Raw genomic sequence first — 16,551 nt, 5'->3', positions numbered from 1 at the left:
AGGTACCGTTGTACCTCGGCTTGGCGAGCTGCATGTGGTCATGGCTGCTTTGAGAGCCCTGGGTACTTCCATTGAGAACTCAGGTATTGATGACACGTGGATAGAGGCCGACCTCTACGGACCTTCAACAACAAGGCAGATCCTGAGATGTTCGCATTACAAACGCACTCTCCGTGCTCATATTTATTCATATATAGCACTTTATGAAATGGCGCTGGACCTGTTCTTCAAAGATTATCCACAGTTGAAAGCCATTTGCTCAGATATGTCAGAAGAAATAGACGAGGCATGTTCAGAAAAGGACAAGTTCACCAAAGCCACAAGTGTGAAAGAAGCCAACACAAAACTGTTGAATGTCATCACTACAGCTGATGTTGTGAACATATTCAAGACTTGGGAAACAGAACAATCCAAAAAAGCCATGTTCAAGTCCTTGATGAATTACCTGCATCGAGTGGAGACAATTCTGTTCTTTGTGGAAGCTTCTCGGGACGCAGATCTCAAACTCCACCTCGAATCTGGTGAGGCACTCAGCAAGCTATTTTTCTCCATGGATCGTATCAAATACAAACGTCTTTGGCCGCGATACATAGCAGATATGTATGACCTGAGGAAGATGCATCCGGCCACATACAGGGAACTCGAGAATGGAAATATCTCAGTAACGAAATCTAGCATCCCCTTTGTATCAATCGGTGCAGACCACGCTTGTGAACAGGAAAACAGAGCAATGAAGGTTCATTCTGGACTTCCAGGCATCTCCAATAATGCCAATGCAAGGCAGAGATTCTTTATGGCCTCTCCAGAATTGTCACGGCTGACCAGAGAATTCAAAGATCAGTTCGACACCAAAACAGACAAAGTGACAGAACACCACGAACTTAGTCCGAGGGCAGTGAATCTGAACAATACAGCGGTTGAAAAGATCAAGGCTGCTATCATGAGTCATGGCAATCCATTTACCACAGAAGGAAATAACATATACAACTTGATCACACATGCCTATGTCCCAGAGGAGCACACGTCACAAATCCTGAATATCGACAACATTGGTCAACACTTGTACGAAGAGTATGTTGACGAAAGAATCAACGGAACAGTCAGCTTATTTGCACCCGTGAAAAAAGAAAACAACACGATGTACTTGTCTGGTGTGAAGAAGACCAAGATCATGCTCAGGGACAAGTCAGTCGACTTGAAGGAAACAAAAGACTTGTATGGAAGGCTGATGATATTGACAAAATCAAGCCGTGATGTTGACCAGAAAGACGCAATAGGCAACTACGAATTCACCCTTACACCTCGCGCCTTGTTCGCACCAAACGGTGACCTGCTTCCTTGCCTTGACAAGTCAAAGTTAATCCATCTCCTTGTGAAACATGGAGACTTAGCTCCGGGTGACTTAGCTCCGACCTCAAGTCCTCAAGCTCAAGTCCATAACTCTGCAGCTATGAAAATAGCAGTAGTCGACGCCATGGTTCTTGTACAGAAATTGTCGACAAAACCAGCTGCAACAGTAACCGTTGAAGATCTCAGTGTCAGCTTTAATACCAGATTGATGTCACTGACAAGACATTTTGACGAAGTTATCCTCGTGTTTGATACTTACAAGGCCGATTCGTTGAAGCAAAGCACAAGACAAAAAAGACGAGGGGGGCACAATCCAGTCCAGTACCAAGTGAAGGACAATACCAAGATCCAACACATCACCATGAAGCGGTTCTTGTCACACGATCAGACAAAGTCAGATTTGGCAGAATATCTGGCTGAGAAAACGTTGGAGTACAACAGAGATGCCTCCAAGCTGATAATTATATGTGCAGCAGGAAAGGCCAAGAGTAACAAAGGCGTGCATTTTGAAGACAATAATCATGAGGAGGCAGACACTCTGATGATTCACCAAGCAGTGCTGGCAACTCGCCGCAATCCCAACGCAGAACAGCTTACCTTCTTCTCTCCTGATACGGATGTCCTGGTCTTGGTCATAGCTAACTATGATGTTCTGCTCAAAAACACTGCTGTCTCCCTTGTGTCGGGCCTTGTGCAAGTACAACCAATCTGGAACAATCTTGGCGTCGAAAAGGCCAAGGCATTGCCAGCATTCCACACATTCACAGGAGCAGACAATACTGGACGGTTTTCGCGAATAGGCAAAACAACATGGTTTGAAGCTTTCGTCAGAGCCGATAGTGACGTGATACAGGCCATGAGAATGCTCGGTGATGCTGCAGATGTGACCGCAGATCAGATGTCCAACTTGGCAAGATTTGTATGTGCAGTGTACGTACCAAAGGGAATATGTATCAACAGCATTCCGGAGTTGCGCTGGTACCTCTTCTGTAAACACATGACTGAAAGTCACAAGTTACCTCCAACGCTAGGGGCTCTAAATCAGCATGTTGATCGTGTACATCTTCAGGCAAGGGTATGGGCTCAGGCTACTATCGCACATCAAGTGTTCCTGGATCCACAGCAACATGGCTACTTTAAGGACAACGATGGGGAATTGAAACCACTAATGACAGATGTACCACCAGCACCGAAAGCAATACTTGAGATGGTCAGATGTCAGTGCAAAGGAGACTGCTCATCGAGACGGTGTTCGTGCCGTGCCAATGACTTGGCATGCACAGACTTGTGTTTGTGCAGCTCCGAATGTGAAAACGATGATGACTGTCAACCTGTTCTCTGCTCTGACGACAGTGATGAGGACATTTGAAAACCTATGAGGACAAAATGTTGATGAATGTTGACAAAGATAAAATTTCATCTATGGGAAATATTCTATGTTCAAATAAAAGTAATTATTACATGTATAATTATGGATTGTATAGCCTCATCTCTATATACTTACCTCTTGAATACATAAATCACCTGTTTAGGATATATGAGGGATGTGGTTTCATAATTATGATCCGTGTGCCACAATGTAGCGAAACATCACTCAATGTGGTATACATATTCAGAAAAAAACATGTTTCCTGAAAGTGGCCATCTTGAAAATCCGCTGTAGGCTGCCACCTGGTATCCCAGGGTAGGTGTAGATTATTTTAGATGGCTTCATGTGATTCCTCATCCCCAAAAATGTGGGTATAGGTGTTGGAATCAGCACTCTAGGTGGTTCGGATGTTGAGATATCGCGAAAAATAGGTTTCCGATGGTGGCCATTTTGAAAATCCAATATGGCCGCCAAAGAAAAATTTGCGCAAATGGAAACATGGTTTTTCGGATTCCTGGTGCTATCAGCTTTCCAAAAATGTATAGTTTTGCTAATCTCCACAAAAAAAGAACGAAATTACATAACAAACCTGACTATGCTGTTTTGCAGTACTTTGGCTCTGAATTTGGGAAATTGTGTGGAATCTGGTCTCGAGCACGCACGAGCACAGAGGAAGGAGTAAGGTAATTGTTTTAGCCTGTCTGACAGTGAAACAAAATTGAAAATCATTCCAAACAGAAAATGTACTGTTTTTAGGGGTGTTATAAAGGATACAAACAACAAGCATGGAGAACTAATTTAACCTGTTCAATAAGGTGGTGGAAAAAAGATGCTGCATCAATGGCGGCAAACTTACAAAACAAGGTTTTTTTCGACATCCTTTCAAATCTTTATTTTATTTCATTTGAATTATATACCTGAACCTTAAAGAACACAAATTGCCTTCATCAATTTGAATGAACTTCTTCAATCATCAATTTTTTCGACAACCTTCCAAGAACCTCAAGTGTTTCATTACTTGGACTTATTCTCAGGTGGTGTATAACACATGAACACTGCTTCGACAGCACTAAACTTCTGGATATTTTCACAACCTTTAAAGTCATTATTTTATTGAAGTTGAAGTGCTGCATACATTTGAACACTGCACGTGGTATCGTGTTCTATGAACTCTCCAGTTACATATCGTTGCATAATGCATACATTTTCCACCATTAATTTATCGTAATTGTTGAACAAAAAAGTTAGAAACTGGAAAAAGTGGTTGAAATTTTTTACTTTCTTAATATTTCTTTCCACTACCTCCTCCTTCAGAATAAGGTTTATGTCCTCCAACCAGACACTGTTCATGTCTTCACCTGTCCTTTTTGTCTGGAAATGCGAGGCACAAACCCAACTGAGTGCTCTGAAGGGGAAATCGAACTTCCAGCATGTCAAATTGGTACGCATTCTTAGACTCTGCAGTTTTTTGTGGGTCGTACTTTCTTTCTAAATGTAATCTTGAGAGCATTTTAACCATTGTCTTGCTAACCCGAGTGTTTCTGAACTTCAGTGTGTTGCAGTGTATCACGTAATGACCTAAGAGAACGGAATCTGATGGATCCTCCTGCGTCCCAGAGGGAGGTATGAATCTCCGTGCTGTAAACTATGATGAACATTATGATGAACATAGGATGCACATAATGTTGCGGATTTGTAAAGATCCCAGGGACACATGAAAACAGCACATCCAACACATAAAAGAACACCGGAGTTTAGCTATTTCCATAGTGATTCTGTTTAGTTAGGTTGCACAACCCGTCGTAACAGGGACAGGGAGATTTAAAAAAAATTTTATGTTGGAGGCTCCAGGCATGGACTGTATAGCCTAGTGCTCTTTGAGCCCAGGCCTTAAATAAAAGAGACAAAAGTGTGTCATGAAAAGTGTATGGTGTTTGTTTGCGAGAACGAGAGATTGAAGCTGGCCCGGTAGCTATAGTTTGAGTGAGACAGAAAGTAAGACCAGCAATCCTGACATGGAGAGTAGAAGATGGTTCAACAAAAACGACCGGTAAGACTTATCTTTGAGGAAATTGGCAGAGGAAAAAGAATTTGATTGAAAATTGGATTGAAAATCAAAAATAAACACCTTTCAAAAACTATAAATGCAGAATCAATGTGTGATATAGTGGGTTCTGGGTTTGTGTTTGACAATATGGAACGAATTGGGAGAATGACCACTTTAAGATATATTTACTGAGCAGTTGTCTGTTACCCATCATCAGCCCAAACTGATTGTCTATCTCTGCACCAGGGATCTCGTTACAAGTTCGCTTTGGGTACCAACGTCAATTTTCGTTGTAAAGAACATCACAGCTCTGATACGCCTTTACAAATAGTTTGCGGAAATGAACATTTCAACCTGCCAAGATGCACACCAGGTACCCAATCTCATTGATGGTCTTTGTTAATCTGATTTCCAAAGAGTATTTGTTGTGTTAGGCTATCCTTTTTTGCACCAATATATAATTTCTTGCCTGTGTGTGATTATTACAGACTTATGTGACCTACAGACATCGGATTTTGAGAATAATCATCTTCAGGTTCCAGAGGAATACAAAAAGGTTTGTTTTTCTGGTTCTGAGTTAATCCCAGACCTCAGCGTCTTGCTTGGCAAATCCTCCATCATTATCCTCCAACGCTCGCGAAGCGAAAATAAGGGTTAGGCATTCGGTTGCATACGTGCGGCGTACATGTGGCGTATGTGCGTGTCTGTATTTTAAAAATTCATTTTCTCAGCAACCGTTGGTCCGATTGACACAAAATTTTACCACAGGATCGCCTCCGCCTGTATAATTTTTTTATCCATCAACATGATGTCATAGGTCACGTGGTACAGGCGCCATCTTGGAAAAATCGAAAAACGTTGCACCTCTCTATCTCTGAAACCGCTCCATGCAAAATATTTAAACGGTGCTTTGTGAAGTAGTCCCCATGGGGAATAAGATATGTTAATGATGATGTCATCGATATCTTAATTATGACGTCATCATTTGACAAGTACAATACTTGATTCGATCAGTATGATTTTTTTTTTCTCTGAAATTATTGATGCGATTGACACGAAATTTTTGCTATATTGGAGCACCTCCTCCTGCAGAATGTTTTAATGATAATTTTGACATCATAGGTCACATGGTACAGCTGCCATCTTGGAAAACCCGAAAAATGTTGCACCTCTATATCTCCAAAACCGCTACATGGAAAAATTGAAACGTGGCTCATTGTAAAGCACTCAATAGGGGGAACAAGTGTTGTTAACGATGACCATTTGGTGCCTTATTTATGACATCATAATTCGGCAGGGACAACACTTAGTCTGATCAGTTTGAAATTTATTGAGCGTGATCTACGCAACAATTATATTAGAGAATGTAAATTTATGATTTAATCGCTCATGTGGTCTGGCAGCCATATTGGATCAACGGAAAAAACCGTTCAAAAAGAGAAGGGTTGGTTCGCACCAAGTTGACTGTGCAGGGTAAGTATTCTAATACCATCTAGTTGTTTGATTATTCAGTTTGCACAACGACACAATTATCCTGATAATCACGCATTCCATCTTATTGAGTGACGCCTGGTTATCATGCTACTATCCATCTCGTTATCTGGTTTTAACTTCATTCTTATTCTGCAGAGGCAATACAGCTGGCCCTTCTCTTATGTCGAGTTACCCAAAGGTCAACAAGTCATACTGAAATGTGAACGAGATTACGTGACCTCAGAACCTCTCACTGTCACGTGTAAAGATGGGGTTGTGGAACTGCCTAAGTGCCACGCAGGTATCCTCTAGCAACAATGTAGAGAATGTTTCTTTTCTCATGAGCATTTGTCTGTATATTGTTACATTTATGGGGGGCATGCAATGACATACCTTAGGGCCAGGTAGGATTGTAAAGGGTAGTGTGCTCCTTATGTCGTGTAGCCACCTTGATGTACATAAGTCAAGCCAGATGTAGCATAAGGTCGTATCTTTGTCCCCATGGTGAGGGGTGGGCTATGTTAATTAGGTAGGGGTTAAGGGCAAATCCCTTGTATGTAAATTGTCTCTGTGACCTTTTCCTTTGTTCCTTATGACACTGCACTACACACACACATATCAGCCAAGCAATGGGCAATAATTATAGCACTATATAAAAGCAACCAGAACCAGGGCATTCAACTACCGCTGGGGGTGGGGGGGGGGGGGGGTCGTGATGCCCTGCCCCGAAAGGAGGATGATTGGTCTGGCCGTTGGAGTGATGAGATGGACTCTTTGATTGATTGGAGCACACGCGGACCTCATCAGATGACGTGGGAGGCCGGGAAGCAAAAGACTGCGTCCAGTCATTTTCTCTCTCTTGCTTGGGACATCGATAGCATGCAGTCGCAAGTTATACACTCTTGCGTGTGGGTACAGTTATTACGAGCAGACGCAGTTTATACGCTTTTGTGTTGGGACATTCATTGCGTGCGGTCACAGTACAGTTTGTGCGCTTGGTTCTTGCGCTGGGTTCTCATTTGCAGAACAGTTGCATTTGCTCTCTTGGTCCTGGCTTTCGTGGTCGCGAGCAGACGCATTCTTTCTTTTGGTCTGGGTGATTGGTGTGAACGGACGCACCTGCTTCTTCGTTGGTGCCGACTTCGTGGCGGCTGGGTGCACCTGAGAGACCGCGGTGCTGTGTGGAGCGGATGACGAGGACGGAGCTCGGCCTGCTCGTTGCGCGCTCAGCGGCTGGCGGTGAACGGACTTTGTGTCAAGGCGGGTGTTTTCCCGTGCACGGACTTTGCGCCAAGTCATGTGTTTTCCCGCGCACAGACGTGGGGCTCATTCGAGGACTGATGTGGTTCAAGAGCTGCTCAAAGCTGAGTACACAAACATGCAATTATTTTTCAGTTATTTATTCCCCTTGTGTGTATCTGAGTCTGTATGGAGGATCCTCAACTTAGGAATATTTTACTGTGCATTCTTTGTTCCCTGGCATTATTTTTATTAAACCCTTTGTTGTTGCATTTTAATTCTGCGTCGGTTTGATTTGTTTGACGTGGTTCGAGGATGCTCCAGTAGAAGCCGTCCAGGAAGGTTCGTCATTCTCCGTTTCCCTCGTGTGTAAAGAAGATCTGCCATTGTTTGATTGAACGCCTCGGAGGTAAGCTCGATCGGTCATCCGTCCGAGACCGGTCTTTATCGGCACGGACAGGACAATATTACCGATTACTTTAGTTTTCAATTTGACTAATAACATGAAAATAAATAACATATTCTCTCCTTTTATTATCCCTTTATTTATTGTTGTTCACGGGACTATTTTGTTATTTACGATACAAATTTTTTGACCATCCTGTTATCAAAATTGTGTGTGTGAATTTCTACTCACGTGTGGTCCTACGGTGGTTGGATGCTTGCTGGCAATCCTCCGTCTCCGTTCTGCTCGACGAACGAGACGCCAGTGGGCCAGAAATCACCACCATTTTTTTTCACTACACATATCTCTTTGACTTCATTGGTCCTTGGAGTACATTTGAAGATTGAACATTGCGTCTTCTATCATTAAATAAAGGTACCGTTTTGAGGAAACAAAGGTACATTTTGATTGCAACTCTTGCAGAGGAAACGAGGTAATGCATATTTTGTCCGGAGCGATTATGGCAACAGTATAATTTTATAAATATACACTGCCCAATGAAGGTACATTCTCATAATGCAGTGAAAAGGAAATAGTGGCCTTTAAAACAATAATAAAAATTTTGCCCGACTTTTCAAACTGTATTTCACATATAATTCATGACGTGAAGTAAAGTAAAACGAAAATCGGCTTGTTCGGGAAATGCCTGCTTACTTAATTAGTCGAGAGGTCAAGGAAATTCTCGAGAGATTTTTTTATTTTATTTCTTATTTTACAAGTTATGTCCATGTGCTCTTTAAAATGTCGTGTCCATTTTCGTACACTCAACATCATCTGAGTTTATATGTTGGAACCCATCTGTGGATCGGTCCCATCGGCCGATGGGTCTGACCCGTTTGCGGATCCGCAGATGGGTCGCCCATCGGCCGATGGGCGACCCATCTGTGGATGCACGAGAAATGACAATGCAGACACATCGGCCGATGGGTCTGCGCCATCTGCGGATGTGTTGTTCACCTTGAAGGAATGTGTTGACAGAATGGTGCTCTTCAATCAGGTACACAGTCATTGGAATTACATGTGGTAGGAATTTAACAGAGTTGATTTTTAAATGTTTTATTATCTATTTCTACCCATCTATTTATACATTTTGTCAATACATTTTGTAATTAACAGATACATGGCAGTTTTAGTAAAGCTTTACATAACATACTCAACATTCATACAAAACATTGTATGAATTTGTTGATATTATCGCCAGCTTTTTCGGGTTTACCAGGGAGAACAAGAGCGTTTGTTACTCCAAGAACCGGCAGATCCATGACTTGAAACTGTTTAGATTTCACCCAGTGTCTGAAGTGTGCGCCAACTGGATCACCAGGATTACTTAGATGACTAACAATTTTGTCGTACTTTTCGTCCGTAATAACCGGTGAGCGTTTACTGCCGATAACTTTTGCAACAAGTTCATCACAAACTTGACGTTGTCGTATTGTATCCATGTTGAATGCAATGATGGGAATGATTGAAAACGTGACCCAGGCCATATTTATACCATGTGTATTCACACGCCAGACACAAGACGTTTTACATAAACACTGAGGGCCTCATAGAATCACATAATGCGTTATTGTGTTTATATAATTGACAATGCCCCGATTACGAAGCCACACTTTCATCTTTAGCTTTGGGGTGATTAAGGCATGCCAGGAATTGCTCTATAAACAATGGAGAGCTGAGTCTGCCAGTGCCACCAGCGAAGTAGACCAGCGTTTTTAAATGGAGCGACATTATCTAAAACAAACCACATGTCATGGACTGCTTTATAAACATTTATGACATCAATTGCTTATTTTTAGGTTCAAATAAACATACTCATCCACCATTGATGCATACACATTCCTTCAAGGTGAACAACACATCCGCAGATGGCGCAGACCCATCGGCCGATGGGTCTGCATTGTCATTTCTCGTGCATCCACAGATGGGTCGCCCATCGGCAGATGGGCGACCCATCTGCGGATCCGCAAACGGGTCAGACCCATCGGCCGATGGGACCGATCCACAGATGGGTTCCAACATATATACATTAAAAAAACTAAAGCTGCATTGAAGACTGGACAAGTTACGTTTTCATTACAAGGAAAATAGTCATGATTAATATTTAGTTTAAAAAAACTCTCCTTTCGTCAACATTTTTTATATACAGTATGCTGTCCACATGTCCAGGTTTGTTTCAGTTACCAAGCAGCTAGCTAGCTTGCCAAGCTGTCCGTTCCCTCTCGATGGTTTTGAATGGAGTGCTTGTTTGCGTGCTTTAGCCACTTGAGTGTTTGAGTCACCCTTCATCCTGATCCCTGCTTCCCCCTCACCAGCCTCCTGCTCCCTCCTGATCTTCCCCATCCCCTTCCTCTCCTGCTCTTCTCCTCTCTCCCCCCCCCCCCCCCCCCTCCTCTCAATATTCCCATCAGTGAAGCAACTCTGTGTTGACCGGCAACACCGGATGCCTTTGCTAGTAGAACATACAACAAAGGGAGTGGGGGACAAGAGGGGGCAAGAGAGGGAAGCACAACAACAGTAGGGAACAGGAACATCAGGAGATCTGTGAAAGAGAGAGGGCTGTGGTGGGGTACACAGGATAAATAAGATGGACACGACATGAGGAAAAGGAAAGAATACAGGGAATTTGAAGGAGGTGGGTTTGTGGTCGATTAACGAGGGTAGAAAAGATCAAGGTTTTGGATGGGGGAAGATATGACATGTTGGTGAACAGCTGTTTTGAAGACCTGGAGGGAAGAGTGAGATTGAAGAGAGTGTGGAAGTTTGTTCCAGAGGCTGGAAAAAGACGAACGAATGAGTGAAGGTGAGCAGTGAGTCTTAATTTTGGTAGTTTCACCAGAAGTGGGTTGCTGACAGACCTTGTGCGTCCTGCAGAAATATTGGAGGGACAAAGCACAGACAGCTAGAGCAGTGGGTGCAAGGCCGGACAGTAGTCGGTGGAAGACAGGAAGACTGCCAACCTGCCAGAACGGCCAGAGAGATGGCCACTTTAACAAGCATATGGTTAAATGAAACATTTGGAAGGGAATATCACTTGAAGAACAGCAGACGTTTGCAGGGAAGTTCGTTATAACCAAATCCAGACGACATTGCCAATTTTTGTCTGAAATTTCAAGATCCCACAATTGTAAATAACTCATCACTCGCTGCCTTCAGTTTTACAGGCCATTCATATGCACTTTGGTTTCAGCCATCCAGAGCTCATTTGCTTGACCTTGATTCCATATGCCTTGTCAGTGACGGACGCGCTGAGGATTTGTTTCAGCGACTCTCGAATCCCCAGCAGCGGTCGTATCGATCTTCATCACAGTCATCGAAACCCAGTTGCAAACGTTTAGGTCCAAGCTACTCTTATTGCAAATAGGCAGGTCACCCTGCTGATCATTTCATAAGTTTTTGTCAGTTTCTTACAATTCTGGACAAGGCATTCTTCTCCATGATTTGTCAGTTCTCTGGCAAAGACCCCGATAATGACTGTCCTGGTGGTGACCCTGATGATCACAACAAGCTTTCATCAGTTCTGGATATTACTACCATCCAACCACATATTTCCACAAGGTGGGGGTCTACCAACCAACCGCTCACACATATTCTCCTTTTACAACGGCCATGCTACACCCCTCACGATAGACACTGGCACTGGAACTAACTTCATTTGTGTGACTTTGGCCCAACCAACATATCGGTCTCCTGGTCTCAAAAGGTTCACAACGTGCTGACTCAGCGCATGGTATGTCATTGGTGAAACCCATGTTGTTCTCAACAGGGCTGATCACATTTTGGCACTCGAAGCCTTGATTGTTGCAGAACTCAATGTCGACTTCCTCACGGAAATCCGTTCATGCCTCAAATTGACATTTCTATTCACCCTGCACAGCATCTCATTTGCATCGGTGATCACGATCGGTGCATGTATGATGATCTGTCCCTCAAGACAATCGGGGTCTTTTCAATCTGATGCACATACAGTCACATGAAAAAGTAAGTACACCCCATGTAAAGTTTTGACTTTTTCAACATATTTCAACATAGAGCTATTTGATCTTCATTTCAACAATATTGACAGACAAAGGTGATATAATATAACAAATATCATGAAACATTTACATTTTGTAGTCCATTGTATAATTTAAATCAACAATCAATGCAAATTTCACGTGTGGAAAAAGTAAGTACACCCCTACATTTATGACTACTTCAAATACCTAAAATTAGAATCAGGTGCACCAGCTCAGGTTAGAACATCATTAGAAAGGATCTTGGAGGAACCTGTCTTATTTAAACCTCAGACATTTAGTTTGGTTTGCTGTTTGTTGTTGAAGTGTGCGGCGTCACCATGCCTAAATCAAAAGAGCTCTTTGAGGCCGTCAGAAAGAAGGTTATAGATGCCTACGAGTCTGGGAAGGGATTTAAAAAGATCTCCAAACAATTTGAAATCAATCATTCGACTGTCTGGAAGATCATCTACAAGTGGAGAAGATTCCAGACAACTGCCAACTTGTTCAGGCCAGGCCGCCCCAGCAAGTTCAGCCTGAGAGCAAACCGGAAGATGCTGAAAGAAGTCTCGAAGATCCCCAGAATGTCATCACGGGACCTACAGGTAGCTCTTGTCACTGTTGATGTCAAAGTGCACGAGTCTACCATTACAAAGAGGCTGCACACATTTGATCTACATGGGGGGTGTGCCAGGAGAAAACCTTTGCTGTCCAGAAAGAACATCAGGTCAAGACTAAAGTTTGCCAATGAACACCGAGGCAAAGACCAGCACTTCTGGAACAATGTGCGATGGATAGATGAGTCAAGGTAGAGCTATTTGGTCACTACCAGAAGACATGTTTGGCGAAAACCAAAGACAGCATTTGACCACAAGAACCTGATACCAACTGTAAAGCATGGTGGTGGAAATATTATGGTTTGGGGCAGCTTTGCTGCACAAGGGCCTGGGCAGCTCACCATCATAGAATCCACTATGAATTATTCATTGTACCAGAGGGTTCTTGAGGATAATGTGAGGCTATCTGTGGGAAAGTTGAAACTCAACTGAAGGTGGACCTTGCAACATGACAATGACCCTAAACATACCAGTAAATCCACCAAGGAATGGCTGAAAAGAAAGAAATGGAGGGTTCTGGAATGGCCAAGTCAAAGCCTGGATCTAAGTCCCATCGAGATGTTGTGGGGGGATTTGAAATGAGCTGTGCATGCAAGAAACCCCTCAAACATCGCACAGCTGAAAGAATTCTGCACGGAGGATTGGGCAAAAATTTCTCCCAGTCGATGTCAGAGACTGGTAGACAGTTATAAGAAACGCCTACTTGAGGTTGTTTCTGCCAAAGGGGGCAATACCACCTATTAGAGCCAAGGGTGTACTTACTTTTTCCACATGCGAAATTTGCATTTATGTTTATTTAAATTATACAATGGACTACAAAATGTAAATGTTTCATGGTATTTGTTATATTATATCACCTGTCACTTTCAATATTGTTGAAATGAAGATCAAATAGCTGTATGTTGAAATATGTTGAAAAAGTCAAAACTTTACATGGGGTGTACTTACTTTTTCACGTGACTGTAAGTTGATCTGCGCTCCCCAGCGAGTGCAACCACACTATGGCCCGGTGAGTTCCTTGAAACCCTTTCAAACATCCCCAGCACAATAATGTGTTCCGACATCGCCACTGAGCTTAGACCAAGATCCCTGTGTACACAAGACTCGTCGACATGCAGATGTGACCTCAACCTGACATTGTGCACAGTGTATGCGACCACGTTCACATTCCAAATTATACTTCAAGTCCCATCACTATCAAGTGATATTCTAATTTAGACATCACACATGCTACCCAGATCCCTTGAGGTTGTGAGCCCCCATCCAGTGTTTCCTAAGTGTGCACCACCACCATCACCCCATGCCTGTGTTGACACCATCCACGTTGATCCTGACAACATCCTGGGGATGGATATTCGGGTGAAATTCCACTCCCTCTGTCGTGAGTTCTCACCTGTTTTTGACCCTAAAATTATTGATTGTAATGGGATTGTCAGGAACATTTGCGCCATTGGCAAAATGGATCGAACTCAACCCCCACGGTGCAAGAGTCATCTCCCTCAGTGTGGCTGAACAGTGAACACGCTACGTCAGCCTTCAGGCCAAGTGTGATGAGTTGGAAGATGTCGGGGTGTTCGTTGAACCTGAAGTCATTAAACTTGAGGACGCCAATTTCCCGATGTCTGTGTGGTGTGCGTGAATCCCCATGCTCCTTATCAAAAAGCCCGGTGGTGGATCTCGACTTGCTACTGCTTTCCTGGATGTTAGACATGACAGAATGCCGCATCCATCATTGATGCTGTTTGTCGAGTGCACTCTCTGCACCATTTTGGGATGGTCCTGTATCATTGTGTCTGACTTATCTCAAGCCTCTTTTCAGATGCTGGGCGCTGAAGCTGTTCTGGAGGAGTTGATGTGCCTCGTTCTTGGAGATTTACTCGAGGCTAGCTCTGTTGCTGGGGTCACAAATGGCTTGTCCTGTGGCACAGATTTGCGTGAGGAGCTATTGAGAGTTTGGTCAGCTGTGCTTCATATCCTGGATGGATGCGACCTTCGACTCTCAGCCACACAGGGTATCGTCTGCCCAAGATCCACTGCTCTCCTGGAATGGGTGTGGTCTTCGGGTCATTTGAATGCTGGTCCTTGCCAGGTCACCACTCTGCCCCTGCCATCCAGCTGCCACTGCGAGGGGCCTTTGTTGGTACCTGTAGGGTCCTTCTGCATGTTTTGCAGAATGCGGCTACCTTGTTGTCCCCCTTGGGAGATGCTTGTGCTGGCTGGCCCTCACAGGATCGTTTGTCGTGGACCGATGAATTAACAGCTGCTCTCGCTAAAGCTTGGGCAACTCTTTTTTTTTTTTTTCTTTTTTTTTTTTGTATACTGAATCGAGGCTCGTGAAAGAGCTGACATTTACTTCACAAACAAATCAACTAGACAAACAAAATATATAAAAAGAGGGAGCGGAAGACAAGAGAATGGGAAGCACACAAACACTTGAGAGCACACAACATTTGAGAGCAGGGAGAGGGCTCGAGGGAGACAAACAAAATATATAAAAAGAGGGAGCGGAAGACAAGAGAATGGGAAGCACACAAACACTTGAGAGCACACAACATTTGAGAGCAGGGAGAGGCAGGGAGAGGGAGGGAGAGGGCTCGGGGGGAGGAGGCGTGGGAAGGGGTGGGGGCGGTGGGGGGTGGGAGAAGTATAAAACACAAGGACACCAAGGACTTCCAGGTCAGAAGTTGGTGTTTCAAAAAGTGGAATTGGGGTGAAATTATCGGGGATAGAAAAGATCAAGGTTTTGGATGGGGGAAGATAAGAGATGGTGGTGAACAGCTGTTTTAAAGACCTGGAGGGTGGAGTGGGATTGAAGAGAGTGAGGGAGTTTGTTCCAGAGGCGGGAGAAAAGAGGAATGAAGGAGCAAAGGTGAGCAGAGAGTCTTGATTTTGGCAGTTTAACCATAAGAGGGTTGCAGGCAGATCTTGTGCGACCTGTAGGAATATTTGCGGGACAGAGCCCAGAGAGAGCTGGGGGGGCAAGGCCAGAGAGGAGTCGGTAGAAGACGGAAAGACCACCAACCTGCCTGCGGTGAGTGAGTGAAAGGCCCTTGGAGTTAGCTTCATCGCGGGAGATTCCAATAATTCTGAAAGCTTTGGTTTCAACAGCGTGAAGCCGAGCTAGGTGTGAGGCAGGAGCACCGGCCCATAGGGGAGAACAGTATTCCATTGAGCTGCGGATGAAAGCCTTGTACGTGGTGAGGAGCTCAGGTGTGCCGAGGAAGGACTTCGCACGACGGAGGATGCCCAGTCGGCGACTGGCTTTGGAGGCCAGCTTGGAAATGTGGTTTTCCCAAGAAAGATCATGGCAGATAGTGAGACCCAAAATCTTGAGCGACAGAACTTCTTGGAGAGGATTGTTGAGAAAGTAGATGGGAGGGTTGTCCAGTCGATCTTTTCGGAGAGACATAGTAAGATTGTGAGATTTGTCAGGATTGAAAGACATGTTCCACTTGTTTGACCAGTCTGTGATTTTGTCCAGGTCTTCAGAGAGTGAGGAGGCAGCAGACTGCCGATCTGAGGGAAGAGGTATGGAGCGGCAGAGAGTGGAGTCATCAGCAAAGAGATAGAGAGGATTTTCGAGAGAGTCAGAGAGATCATTGATGAAGACCAGAAAAAGCACGGGGCCCAGAACACTGCCTTGGGGAACTCCAGCCTGAACAGGAAGAGGAGATGAGAGAAACCCATTCAGGGCCACACGTTGACGACGACTAGAGAGGAAGTCCGCCAGCCATGCGTGGAGATTTCCATGGATACCAAAGGAGGAGAGTTTGGTGAGCAGAGCGGGGTGCCAGACCGTGTCGAAGGCACGTGATATGTCGAGGGAGACAGCTCTAATTTCCTGTTTGGCATTGAGGACCTCCATCCATTGTTGAGACAGCAGAAGCAGCATGTCCAGAGTAGAGTGACCTGGTCTGAAACCAAATTGATGATCAGAGATCAAGCCATTGGAGAAGAGGAAAGATTTCATATCCGAAGCAATGATGGATTCCATGACTTTGCTGATAATTGGGAGA

The 16,551-nt window shown here is 44.1% G+C and overlaps 1 protein-coding gene across 11 annotated transcripts in view; it reads left to right on the top strand.

The window, feature by feature from the left end:
- The window catches only part of LOC137430452 (complement factor H-like), a 184,686-nt gene that overhangs the window by 56,800 nt on the left and 111,335 nt on the right, over positions 1-16,551 (top strand). For 10 of the 11 annotated variants that reach the window (XR_013624046.1, XR_013624045.1, XR_013624048.1 and 7 more), the window contains 5 exons: positions 4,034-4,160; positions 4,272-4,342; positions 5,013-5,139; positions 5,255-5,322; positions 6,396-6,540. Coding sequence is in view for 7 of the 11 variants with exons in the window: in XM_078781414.1 (XP_078637540.1) it covers positions 4,034-4,160; positions 4,272-4,342; positions 5,013-5,139; positions 5,255-5,322; positions 6,396-6,540 (538 nt within the window). In the remaining 4 variants the exon portion in view is untranslated. Of the gene's footprint in view, positions 1-3,339; positions 3,403-4,033; positions 4,161-4,271; positions 4,343-5,012; positions 5,140-5,254; positions 5,323-6,395; positions 6,541-16,551 lie in introns of those variants that run through there. The other variant, XM_078781420.1, reaches the window with a different exon arrangement.

The sequence above is a fragment of the Myxine glutinosa genome, chromosome 7 (genome assembly GCF_964187855.1).
Source record: "Myxine glutinosa chromosome 7, kmMyxGlut1.1, whole genome shotgun sequence".
NCBI lineage: Eukaryota > Metazoa > Chordata > Myxini > Myxiniformes > Myxinidae > Myxine > Myxine glutinosa.
The sequence above is the reverse complement of the archived record's forward strand: the minus strand, read 5'-3'. Positions and strand labels throughout refer to the sequence as shown.